Source organism: Ascaphus truei, chromosome 2, assembly GCF_040206685.1.
Source record: "Ascaphus truei isolate aAscTru1 chromosome 2, aAscTru1.hap1, whole genome shotgun sequence".
NCBI lineage: Eukaryota > Metazoa > Chordata > Amphibia > Anura > Ascaphidae > Ascaphus > Ascaphus truei.
In genome coordinates, this window is record NC_134484.1 from 169687398 (window position 1) to 169700788 (window position 13391).

Sequence of the window (13391 nt, forward strand, 5' to 3'; positions counted from 1 at the left end):
TGCAAGGTCGTGTGCAGGAGAAGGAGAAAACAACAGCAAACTGAGTCAAAAGAAAAGGAGAAGGGGGTGTGGAGGAAGTTAGAGGAACACAGCCACAGGAGATGAGAACACAAGCAACAAAAGTTTCAGGCAGCTGAAGAGAAACATCATTTTGAAGGCACCATATACAAACCCAAAGCAGGACCAGGGCACGAGCAGAAACATACAGGCAAGGGGGACACCAAGTGTCATATACACAAGGAACTCCCCTGAGATCAGGAGTGGGTGGCGTGTGCAGGACAATGAAATAAAAAATAACCTAAGTACTAGCTAAGATAACACAAGCAGGGGGGGAGTGGGGAGGGGGGGGGGGGGAGGAATTGGAAACAAGAATATGACCTTCCCCAAAAAGTGATGCTCCATCTGTGTGCGCCCATAAGCAGCAAAGCCCAGGCAGAGGGCTTGTGTGCTGCATGGTGCAGGGGAGACAGATCATTTGGCGGAGTGAGGCGGCTAATTGCTTGAGCCCATCCCTCATTTCCATATGCAGTCTGTGTCCGCTGGCCCCGAGCCAATCCCCTCTCACCCCCGCCGCTAATCGCGATGCATTATTCACCATCACAATTACACAGCGACATGCGCAATCCGCGCGGCACCCACACCAGCTAATTTCCGTCATTTTGCAACTCGACTATTTGTGAACAATTTTTTTTTTTTTTTTTTTTTTTTTTTTTTATTTGCCACTGATGTATCTGCAAAAAAGCAGAAACAAGTCCCAGTTCCCAGCAGCAGCAGCAGCATGTCTCGGCGAAAGCAAGCCAAACCCCAACATCTGAAATCAGACGAGGAGACTGGGGCTGAGGTGCTCCCCCACAACGGTAAGGGAAGGGGGGCACTGCTGCTGGCTACATACCTAGCATTTATATTATTATTACTATTATTATTATCATCATTATTATTATTATTATTTAGGGATATGCCCTCTCATTTCATAGACATGTCTTGATGCACTTACAGTTCTTACTTTTTTTTATTAATTTAATGTAATTGTAACATTGCTAAACACGCACTTTTACACACTTTTATCTCAAAATACACACTTTCTGCTGGGAGAAAAAGAGAGGAAATATTCGTTTTTTTGCACTTGGATTTAGAGGGTGTCTGCTGGTCTTGGAAGTGGACAGATTTGGATACTTGTAATTCACACTGTACATTTGAAAGACTGATTGTAAAGCGTGTCCTTTCAGGCACTTACATTTGACACTTTGCTTCACCAGCCTACAGTAGAATTCACACGTGTATATTAAGGTTATTACACGTCCCACTCCTACCATGTACTATATAACACGATATTATTTGTTATTAAAGTTGGGAGTGCAACATTGAAATCCCTTTTAAAATAGGAAATCTTCCCCTGTAAATAAGTTTTTTTTGGGGGGGGGGCGGGGTTGCACCTGCCAACTACAGCACAAGAGAAATTAAAAAATATATATATATATATTATAGATATCTCTCTTTAATCCAAGTTGCTTCTGTTTTTGATGTTACAAAGTGTGGTAGTCAGGCCTGTGCTTTCCCCTATGGAGGAGGTGTGAGGGATGTGTAGAGGTTGTGTGCCAGTGGCAGGGGGTAGCACAGTCTCCTCTGCATTCACTATGCACACGGTGACCCCGCGTTGTTGGAGAGCTCCGGGAAGAAGAAAGCCAGGCAGCAAAAGTTAAAGTGATCAGCGGGAGCTTGTTTCCAGACCAGTCTCTACCCTTCAGCTGCAAGTACTAGGGGGATAGGGAGGGAAGGGGGGGGGGGGAAGGAGGAGGAGGAGGGGGGCTCGCTGGTCTTGTTTTTGGGGATGGAGAGAGATCGAGGCTGGTGAAAAGCCTTTCCGGAAACATCCTGCACTCTCCTGTGTGAGACAGACACGCACACACAAGAAGAGACAGCAGCAGTGACAGACAAGCAGCCTTACCCAATGCCTACCACAGCCCTGACTGCCGGGGAACTGCTTCCAAGTTCAACCAAAGGTGAGGGGATCCCCGTGGGTTTGTTCTTGGTTAGTTGGGGGTTTGTGTTGGAAGCCGGGCTTTGCTGTTGTGTGGTTACAAGGTTAGAGAGAGCAGCAGCAGCAGCAGCAGCAGCAGGAGGAGGGAGGGTGGGAGTCCTGGAGGAGCAGGGAGGTCCTGCATGGGCTGCTGCTTCTGGGGGTCTCTACAGAACCCTGCCCTGCTGCTGCTGCTCTCCACCCTCCACCTTCACCCCCTGTACCAACCCCAACATCTCAGCACTGACACCCCACACAGGGTAACCTCACACACTCCTCTCCCAAAACGTGCTGCGCCCATTGTATTTTATTTATTTTTTACTCATCTGGGGTGGGGGGATGTCACGAGAGTAGTATTCGATTGAACTAATCTGGCATTAATATTGTTGTTTTTTTTTAATTGTTATTTTTTTTTTTGAATCAGCTGTTTCTTCTTCGCGTTTATATTTTGTACTTATATTTTTCGTGGCGTGTCTAACTAACTCCTATTCCGCAAAGTTTTTTTTGCATAAGTTTCCATTGCTTGTCACAGCCATTTTATTTCCCCCCACGTCGCCCTTTGCCATGTACATTTTGGTTAGCAGGGTTAGTATACTTGCTGTTCCCCCCCTACCCTCCCCCCCCCCCCCCCCCAGGTAGGGTGCCTTTTACACGTGTGGGGTGAGCAGCTGGACTCGCAGAAAGCCCCGGTTTTCTGCTGGAGGAGGCTATCTCTGCTGCTACATGTGAACTTTGTCACCCAACAGACGAGGGCCATGTGAACACACTTCATCAGGCTCAACCATTGTGGCAATGCCCCCATATCTCCAGCCAGCGGATTCAATGTGAGGACAGCCTGGGTATCTCCTCCCTGTGCAGCTCCACAGACACATAGCTTTCTGCATCAGATGCTCTTTGTATACTTCTCCACACTTTCCCAGCTACACATTGTGTCATGGTAATTGTGTGCCAGGCAGTTGTTGTTGTTCTTCTTGGTGATGGTGCTTCGCTTGTGCTGCACAAACAAAATGGGCCACTACACATCTGCATCAGATCTCTTAATAAAGTGTATTAATAAGTTGCTGTAGGAAAGGCCCCGGTACAGACCGAGACTCCCCAAAGCTTTGTTTTGTTCCACTAAAAACAGAAACATGTCATTTGTCAAGAGTTTCCTGGCTTCCTGGGGGAAAACAGTATGTTTCTTGCAAGCTGCTTTATTTTCCAGAGTGATTGTTATCTATGTAGCCTTGTCAGGGCAGACTAGAAAGGGAGATATGCTAAGAGAAACGCTTGCATATGGTGTGTAGATTAAGGGCAAGGAATCCTTTTTTTTTTTTTTTTTGTCATGGAAATGTTTTTTTTTTTTGTTTACCTCATCACATAGCATTTCTCACACTTGGTTTGTTTTGTATTGCCCTCGATGACTACATGATCAAATGAATGGATTTATTTCTGCAGAATGTGAAAGACAGCCTTCCCATCAAAGGGACTACATTGCATCCCAGTGAGGATTTTTAAAAGCTTGATTATTGTCATCTGTGAATAGCTCCAAATCGCCTTTCACAATAGCCTCAAACATGAAACAATGTAAATACTTCTTCAAATGTAAAATTTCGCATTTCAGCAGTTGAAGCCAAACCTTAAATGACAGGAACATGAAGTACCTGTTTTGTTTTTTTTTTAACTTTCACTGTGTAAGATTATTATTATTTATTATCATTTATTTGTAAAATGCCAACATATTCCTCAGCGCGGTATAATGGGAATAACAATGACATAAACAGAATTACATGCCAAAAAAGGGCGAACAAGTGCAAACAGACACACAAGGTAATGAGGGCCCTGCTAGTGAGAGTTTACAATCTAGATGGAATTTATTTGAAAACTTTAAATATGTGTTAGGTGGAAACTGCAGAAACTTTTTAAATGCTGTTAATCAGTAGAATGTTCTCCTTTGCCATCCACCTAATTCAGCCTTAAAGAGAATTTAGATGTGGGAGCATGAAAAGGCATGCAAGGGAACCAGATATTTCTTAGTGAGCCTAGGCATTTAATTATATTTCTTGCTTGCAGTGAAGATTTTGCTGTTGGTGTTTCGTACAATTATTTGTAGTAAGCCACATGTCATTTGTAAGCAATGATGGTAAATCATATTTCAACGGTTATTATTTTTGAAATAAATAATATAAACAATTTAAACGAGTCATTTATATATATATATATATATATATATATATATATATATCAAATGGAAATATATATATATATATACATACATATATAATGAGCTTTTTATCATTATATAGTCTAGCAATGCACAACAGTGTGATTCTATTTTTTACAATAGCTGAAACATAATAATGTTTGAAGAAAATATATATTTTTGCTGTTTTATTAAAAAGGTACATGGGAGGTAAATTTTAAAATCACATAAATGTTTATATAATAACAATACAGATGTACATTTTAGTTTGAAGGTTACTAATCAGTTTTATTATTTAATATCAAGTCAGTTTCTTCTTTAGATAAAGATATTTGTTTTAGCTGTCTAGCACCCATTACCTTTGTTATAGTAGCTAAATCACTGATTTACAAATTGGAAATTATAGTACGTTTATTTTGTTTTTGCAGCAACAAATGTAATTCATTACAACTTTCCAGCTAATTGAAAAAAAAACAGTGGCTATATTAAATAAGAATAAAACAAATATCTAGGCTGCTAAAGCACTGCTATTTTTGTTTTCAAGCAACAATTAAGTAATCCTTTGCTTTACACTGTTACCAGAACTGGTTACTGTTATTAACCAATGCTAGATATGTAATTCACAAATCAAATACATAATTTTCTTTTCTGTTTAAAAACAATTGAAATTAGTTTTAGGTCATAATATTTCAGATGATAACAAGCATCTGCAACACTTACCACTCACTTATATCCAGGTTGTTATTTAAAACTTCGGCAATGTCTTAAGTGATGTGAATTTATTTCTTTGCTATAGATTTTTTTTTATTTATTTTTTTAATTTTCCTTAAAGAATAAGAAACCAAATATGCATTGTGGAAGAGGCAAACACTGTAATGGTTAAGACCTGGGATTAATTTTAATTCATAGCATTTATGTGGTGGGTAATTGCCATAGAAATGCTACAAGATATAATTTCACACAAAGAAGATGCAAGCAATATGAATGCTGCTTTAAACACCTTACACTAGTTTTTTATTTTTTTCAGGAACTTGAGGGTGACATTCAACATTGGGCACAGGACGGATTTAAATACAGTACATTTCCATTATAGCCACCGACATATTCACTACAACAATGTATTTGCTCAATAGTCATTTTTGTCATTGTTAGAAGCTCTAAATGATTAACCCTGGTGGATAACAATGAACAATCCTGTAACAGTCTTTACCTAAAACTTTAAAATGCGTAATTGCACTTAGATTTTTGTTTATATGCAATTGAACACGAAGAAGGCAATAAGTAAATGGTTTGACATCTAGAGTTCGCTAAGCAAGTAATTATATTTTATAAGTACAAGGAGGAAAAGCTGGAAAAAGTGGGTCAGGTTTCATATCATGTGGTGATAATCCGGGTGAAGTCCTATTGATCCTAGAATGACCAAAAGAATATTTTCTTCCCAGTTGAAGATTAGCAATGTTCGTCAAATCTAAGTGATAAATGAAGGAACAAACCAATCAAAAAAGTCTGCTATTTAGGATTTAAATACAGGTACATAATGACTGCATATATCTTAAATTAAATTCTGTATGTCGCTGGGCAAAAAACAGCTGCCATGAGATCTCCTTCATTGATCCTTTGACATAATTTGAGAATCAACATTAGGAAAATGTTTTACAGAGACAAGCACACATACAAGTAGATTGCTTGGGACATGACTTACTTAAATCTTTAAGGCGTTAAAAAAGGCATGGAGATATATTTTTAATTTGGACATGTTTAGTAAAGTGCAAAATATATATATTTTTTTCAGTGTTCCAATTTAAAGTACATTTTTAGGCCTTGCATGCAATTCAGCGTGTGTGTGTGTGTGTTTGTGTGTGTGTGTGTGTGTGTGTGTGTGTGTGTATATATATATAATTATAATATATATATATATATATATATATATATATATATATATATATATATATAATAGAGATAGATAATATATGTCCATTTATTGCTATTGCCGTTGAACTCCAATGCAACTGTAGAACATCACAGTAAAACATTCATACACATCATATTTGTTTTTTCAGTATACAATAGATATAACAATAAATAACATAACTTAATTCACACGAGCAATGCTTACTTTGCAAAACAATGCAGTTAATCATTTAACAATGATTGTTCGTTTGTTTTATACTAATCTGGGCAGCTACATTAAAAATATTTTTAAAAACACTTGATAGCAACAGCATGTTTTCAGCTTTGCATCTACATGAAAAAAACGTCGTATTTAAGTAGTTTAAATATAACCCATTTGTGTCCTTTTTCTAAGCCTCGATGCCTAGTGCACACTAGAGATTCATTTTGTTTGGTGACATTGAAAAGGTGGGACTGCATGAAGTGCCAACAGGTTTCCAATGGCGTGTCCCCGAGGGTGGGTATTTAGAAGTGCTTTGACAAGGCTGGCTGATTTAACCTTTGCCTGTTTTGCCCTGCAAGGGGTGACCACTAGATGTCAAGCTTATAATACAATTAGTACATCTGTGCAGTTGACCTTCGTAGCATGGTTTACTTCTGTTAGGCTAAGTGTTAACACTAGGTTTGAGTGTTAACTCGAGATCTGTGCACGTTTGCTACATGATGTACAACTTATCAAGTACCCATCTACTTCAGCAAATGTGAAACGAGGAAACACATTTTCTACTGTGTATTCTGCACCGCCACGAAATGTAACATAAAATAGCATTTTGTAGGGAAAGAAAAGGGGGCTACTTCATGGTTACATTGACTTGATGATTCTGTAACATGACTTCAGGTTCCTAGAGCAGTGTATATATATGACAATCATGCATTAGCAACATTTAGGGTTTTGTCAAATAATTAATTTGAAGAAATGAAAATAAGCAAAACCAAACCTCGACAAAACACATTTTCTGTAAGAATGTTTTGTTTTTTTTTGCTAATAGTTGATTAATCAATTGTATCAATCTGTGTGTTATTTAATATAGTTATACGGGCAGCTGTTTTTTGTCAAATTAAAACGTTGGAAACTGTTTTGGTTAATTGCAATACCCATATGATTTTTTTCTTATATAAAGGTAGTAAAATAAGACCACCCACATGAAGAGATGGGTAACTATTTTAAAGCTGCATTGTAGTTTTTCAAATATTGTTAATATTATTATTATTATTATTATTAATAATAATTAGAACTCATAATGTTATATGTGAATTAGTGTACATGGCATACACCAAGTTAGGTGTTACTATTTCCTTTCAAAAGCTACATGCCAAGTACTGTACACTTCTTTCTGAGTAAATTATATGAGATACTTAATTGGAATATATACAGAGCCTAATTTGAGAAGAAGCCTGCAGCACTTTATAATGCATTGCTGTTCCCTAAAGAGGTTGTCATAATTCATATGGTTAAATGCAAATATTTATAAGTCCAAAAATATTTAAACATGTAGCTAACATGGAAGTATGAAGATACGTGTGATAAAATCCCAGGTTTTATTTAGTAACACCATACTGTGTTCCAATCGGAAAATTATTGTGGGGGAGGGGAGTGTGTGTTATTTCTTACCTTGTGATTTTAGAAATGAAAGACAATCTAACAACGGTCATACTTTTCTATAGAAATTCTTGCTAATGTGTTACATTTGTTAAATATATATATCATTCATGATTGAATAGCACATTTTTTGGAAATGGTCTCAATAATTTAGTCTACACCAATGTAAGACTATTAATTTGTTCTTATTTTCACATCTATATTAGGGATTTAAATAGAATAATATATTTATCACAGAGACAATTCTTTCACTCAGTAGAAGATGATTTGAGGGTATAAAACCTAACTAAGCTAAATAATAACTAATAATTAAACTGTAAAATATGTTTCCTTTTAATCTGTGTATTTGCTAATGATATTGTACATAGTTAAGCTCCTCTATTTGCACAGTGTTTAAGTAGCTAATGGATTGCTTTCATGATTACAAACTGCAAACGTTTAAAAAAAGAAGACAGTTGGTGACTATGCCACAGGTGGTTGTTACTTAACAAATTCTGAGATTTAGGCCACTGAATAGATTAATCTAAATATACTAGGTCCATAACATATTCTGCATAGCAATAGTGCCCTCCACTGTTCACTGTCATGTTGACAGCCATTGTGATCTTTGAAAGAGGGCAAAAAGAAAAAATTCTATTGAGTCTGGAATTTCTTCTACATTGTTGAACACAGTAGGGGTCTCTATTTGTCTCCTCCTGTTTCACAGCTTGGGCTCTGTATGTGATAATTCATCTTCCTTTATGGGAATCACAGCGATCATAAAGAGTTAAAAAGAATTAATTTGCAAGAAAACAAATGCCCTCTAACAATTTAGTACAACTCAGTAAATCTTAGATTCCGCAGAACCAAAGGGAAAGCCATTTCGTAGCCTCCAGAGATTTTTTTTTTAAAAGTCACCTGTTTTTATGAAAGAGAAGCGCTGTATGGAGTTGGCCTGCTTTACATGCAGCCTGCCTCCGATTTCTGTTCATTTACTTCATGCTTTCATGTCATTTTGAGTGTTTGGGTCTATCTGGAAACCTACACAGAAATCACATCTTGAATATTAGTGTTTGTGGCCCTTTGCTCTTATTACCCCCGAAGCTCCTACATTTGGCAAAGATTCCAAGTGAGTCTTGGATGTGTTTGTTAATAATATGAAGGAAGTAAAAAGCATTTTAATATAGATCGCATACACGTGTATTTTGACCCCAGTTTACATATTTTGGCAAACCTTTTCTGAAAAAAGTTGCGCCCGTGCATACACTGGTAAAACTGGAACTAGAAACATCCAACTATCTTTTGTTATTAACATAAAAATTACTTTTTGTGTTGAAATCATTTTCCATTACTTAACTAGCTTTTTTCTTAATATTGCATCTTCCTCTGTACATGATAATGTGTTTACATTTAAGTATCTTTTAATTCTAGCACACCTAATTAATAATAATAATAACTGTATTTTATATAGCACTTTTCTCCCAATGGGACTCAAAGCGCTTCACAATTAGAGTATAGTGCGCGATACGCCGCATTGTACATAGGAATTTTACTGACACGGTACAAATTAATTCAAATTTCCCTTTTTAATTTTCACCGCAACATTAATGTAAAAGCTTCTGGTCGATTTTGGGCCTTGATCTGCCAGATGTCCAAATGTTGATTGTATATACTGCAGATATTTCCAGATTCTGGGGGGAAAAATACACTAGTCATAGTTAATTTAATGCGAGTTGAAGAAAAAGGTGTGATACTGTGCAAGGGCAAAGTACTCAAACCCGTCTATAAAATGTGCTAAGCCAAACAGGAAGATTTAACTGTAAAGGTTAATAGTAACATGTACGGATGAACTATTCTGTAGGAACAAAGCGAATTGCAGCAATGTGCCCATGCTTTGACACCTCTTTAGCGAAACTGGTTATTAAACAAATGGCGAGATGCATTTAATAGATCTTGATAACTACTTGTGGACAAATAATTTTTTTTACGAAATGAAGGTGTGTCTGTTATATGTATGTAAATCCATCTCTGAAAAGGCAGGGCTAAAGTCCACAATAATGTTGCAATTTAAAAATGAACTGTTTGCACATCCGAGGGTGCTAGCGCAATACGTGCGCCGTGGGAAGTGAGCACGTGGGTTTGCAAGTTCCCCTGGCTATGGCCGGGTCACAATTAGTCTCTTTATTTGTTTAACCCCTTCCATGCTGGTGGGGCCAGCATAGCACTGTAAAGCTGTAACCTCTATAGTACTACGTGGTCAAATTGCCCTAGAACCCCAAGAAGTGTTTGACTGGTAGTTTTACAAAGAAACGATCTGTCATAAAAGCTGCAAATCACATTCTCACACAGTTTTGCTCTATGTGCTCTTTTAAATAAACGTATGTCGCTCTCGCCGCTTTTATTTAGCGAGACAATTACGAGCTGGAGCATTAATGAAATATTAAACATGCCTGCTAAACATAGTGTTCCTCAGTGTGTGTGACACTTCTCACTTACTCCAACTTTACTTAACGTAATGGGAAATACAGGAGATCTTATTATCCTTACTGGCAGACGTGTGCTAGGTAATGTGCTTCTCTGCTGAAGGCCATACCTGCAACAAAGTGGTTAAGAACCTCACAGTAATATGTCATTTCACATAGCCATCCTAAAACTGAACAGTGTCTCTGTATATGGAAAAAAAACATAACTGTTCTGATACTTTCCACACAAAAAAAACAGTGTTGAAATGATTCTATATTTTGTGTTGTGTAGATGTATAGTGCAACATTTGGATTTGCAATTACATATTTTTAAAGTCTTTGTTCGTATTTTGAATTAGACCCAGTATCACAGTATTGTATATGTATACATTTAATTTTGCCAACTGGAGTGCTACTGGCAAAGGGACCTCAAAAATACAGGAGTAAAAGCAGAAGCCTGAATGCACATACAATATGGCAAATTATTTCATTGATTGCTATATGTTTTTGTTTCATCTCATAAGTATGGGTCATTCAATTCAATCTTTTCAATGCAACATAATAAGTCTGCATCCATGTTAACATGGGCCCTTTCAGCAGGTACCTACTCTACCAATTGTATACTGTTTCCTTTGTATTTCCTCCACTGCATAGAGAAAATAGCAAACAAAACAATGATATAATCAATAGCGTGACATGTATGCGGTGCCTAAGGGGTTAACATTTAGAAGCACTGTATGTGCTGTGTGTGAGCTACAGTGCAGGTAAAACTTGTTAAAAAAAACAGAACTGCTCCAAGAAATAGTGAACAAATCTAAATAAAAGTGCTAGAAAAAATATATATACTTCCCATCTTGTGGCTGCTAATCCCTATTTGCCAGGTAGACATTCCATATAGAGTAACTACTATAAATGTCAGGCAAGCACTGTGTTTTTAGATTTTAAAATAATTGATATTACAGTACAAAATGTATATATGCGCCTATTGTTTTCTTAAGGTTGGAAATGAAGTGTCAAAGTATAATATTTTTTCCGTTCACAAAAAGACTTGATCGAAGTAATTGTGTCAAAACAACCGTTGTTTTATTCAAACAGTTCACCATCCGTTAAATAGGAGAATTAGATTTGTTGTAATCAGTAATATGCGATATTTCGATTGTAGTTTTAGTATTAAAAGTGCACTTAATTTACCAAAATATCATTTTTTTTTCTTTCCTCTGGCTGAAAAAATGATTTAATTTGGGGGTCAATTCTGTTTTTGACAAATGGCTGGTCATTACAGAATAAAGATGCATTTGTCATATTTAAATCTATTCTTTCAAGGCTTTTCCAATACATGATTAGAATCCAGCAAGTGTTGCTGATTGGAAGTGAGCGGTGTGTACTAGCGAGGGATTTACGTGCAGATGTACATAGAGGTAAATGAGCACACTACTGTTTCACAAGAATACATTCAGAATCAAAACAAGCCCAACACTGTTAATTCATCCAATTCTACAGGAAACCACTTGAAGTAAAACATGCCCCTTGTATTTTTAAACTGCTGTAAAAAGCCAAATCTGAGTGACCAATTCTGAACATGATAGTGTGAGTTTGATTTATAAAAAAAAAATGCAACCCAGCTGCTGTCAAAGGGTTATGCAGGATGTAACTGAGAAAAGTGGGGAAGAAATGTACTTAAAGCAGCAGCAGCAGCAGCACATTTTCCTCCTCAATTTGCAGCCCAGAGCTGCTTAATGCTGAAACTGTACTGTAATCTTGAAATAACCTTCACTGTATCATATTTGAAATTGGTTAATAAGTAATATATACATGGCTTTATCTTTTTTACAATACATGTGTACAATATGGAATTGAGGGTTTCTCTTTATGTTGTTCGTGCCTTATTACAGCGCAGTTTTAAAAACATGATGCAATATTAAATGCTGAGTATTTCATTAGATTAATGTGAACACTTGGGCCAATATTGCTATTGAGATCATAATTCTTTAATGCTCATTTTGGCACTGCACTTTGGCTAAAACTAATTATGTGTCTCGCTTTCAAACAACATGTTATAAATGAATAAATGGCTTAAATACTGTCAAATATTTTTTACTCCAGTATAGAGATTGTTTTTCTTTAAGGGAGGCATTAGAATAATTACGTAAATTCTTGGGGAAAAAAATATATCGACATATCTTTTACAGTCTTTAAAATTACTTAGTCCTGTTTAGTGGTTAGCACACAATTTAGAGATACAAATCATAGACCATGAATCAAAGTGTGGTCTCATTAGAGATATTTGGTGCAAAATGTAAGTATGCAAATTGAGCTTTTTCACTTTTTGTTAAAATTGCATTTTTTTAAATAAACATTTGCACCTGTATTTTCGCTTGGATTTTGATTTTGTTGGAGTTGGGTAATTATTTCTGCTCCAAGGATAACTAAAGCCATAAAATGTGCACTATATCATTTGGGCATTTTTGTTACCATTTAAAAGTAAATGTGTACACCGGTCTTCCCTCAGTGTGGTGTAATGTGTTAAACGATTTCTGGATTTCATTTGCACACAGACACAGACAATGTAACTCACAACATTGTTAGTAAAATACATTAAATCCTTATCTATTTTTCTGCCGTTTATAAACCTTAGCTAGATAAAGCACAGAATATTTTTGCTTTATTTGGTTCATCAGCTGCAACTTTGCATCAAGCTATTTTAAAACCTGTTATCAATGCCTTAAACAATCTACTCTGCTAAAATGCATAAATCCCAACGTCGCAGTGAAATCAATTCAAAGTCATGGTAAAAAAAAAAAATCAAGCAACACGTATCTTTCTCCCTTTGACACCACTTGTTCATTTTCAGATTAGGTGTAGGAACCAATTATTAAAAAAGAAAACCTGCCATACATTTGGAAAGTATTTTTTTTATTCATTTATATTTTTGCAAAGGATTTCATCTTGCATAATTTAATATAGTTTCAGGCATTACTGAGAATTTTTCTAGAGTGTGAAAAAATAACCTTATTACATGGATTAAGCATACAAATAGTACTGCACGGACAAAACATTTGTATATTAGCACATATAAAAAGACATCTTTGATTAGCTGCTGACATTCCTAACTGGGCACCCCACTTCAGCAGATAAAAAAAAAATAGTTCAACATCTGTAATATTCACTCCAGAAAATGGGCAATAAGTATGCATTCCTTCT

The 13391-nt window shown here is 36.3% G+C and overlaps 1 protein-coding gene across 5 annotated transcripts in view; it reads left to right on the forward strand.

The window, feature by feature from the left end:
- The first annotated feature begins 343 nt into the window (after positions 1-343).
- SALL3 (spalt like transcription factor 3) overlaps positions 344-13391 on the forward strand; it is a 24695-nt gene continuing 11647 nt past the window's right edge. For 2 of the 5 annotated variants that reach the window (XM_075585514.1, XM_075585517.1), the window contains exon 1: positions 345-857. In XM_075585514.1, the coding sequence (XP_075441629.1) occupies positions 779-857 (79 nt within the window). In that variant the 5' untranslated portion in view covers positions 345-778. Of the gene's footprint in view, positions 858-1816; positions 2001-13391 lie in introns of those variants that run through there. The other 3 variants (XM_075585516.1, XM_075585515.1, XM_075585513.1) reach the window with 2 other exon arrangements.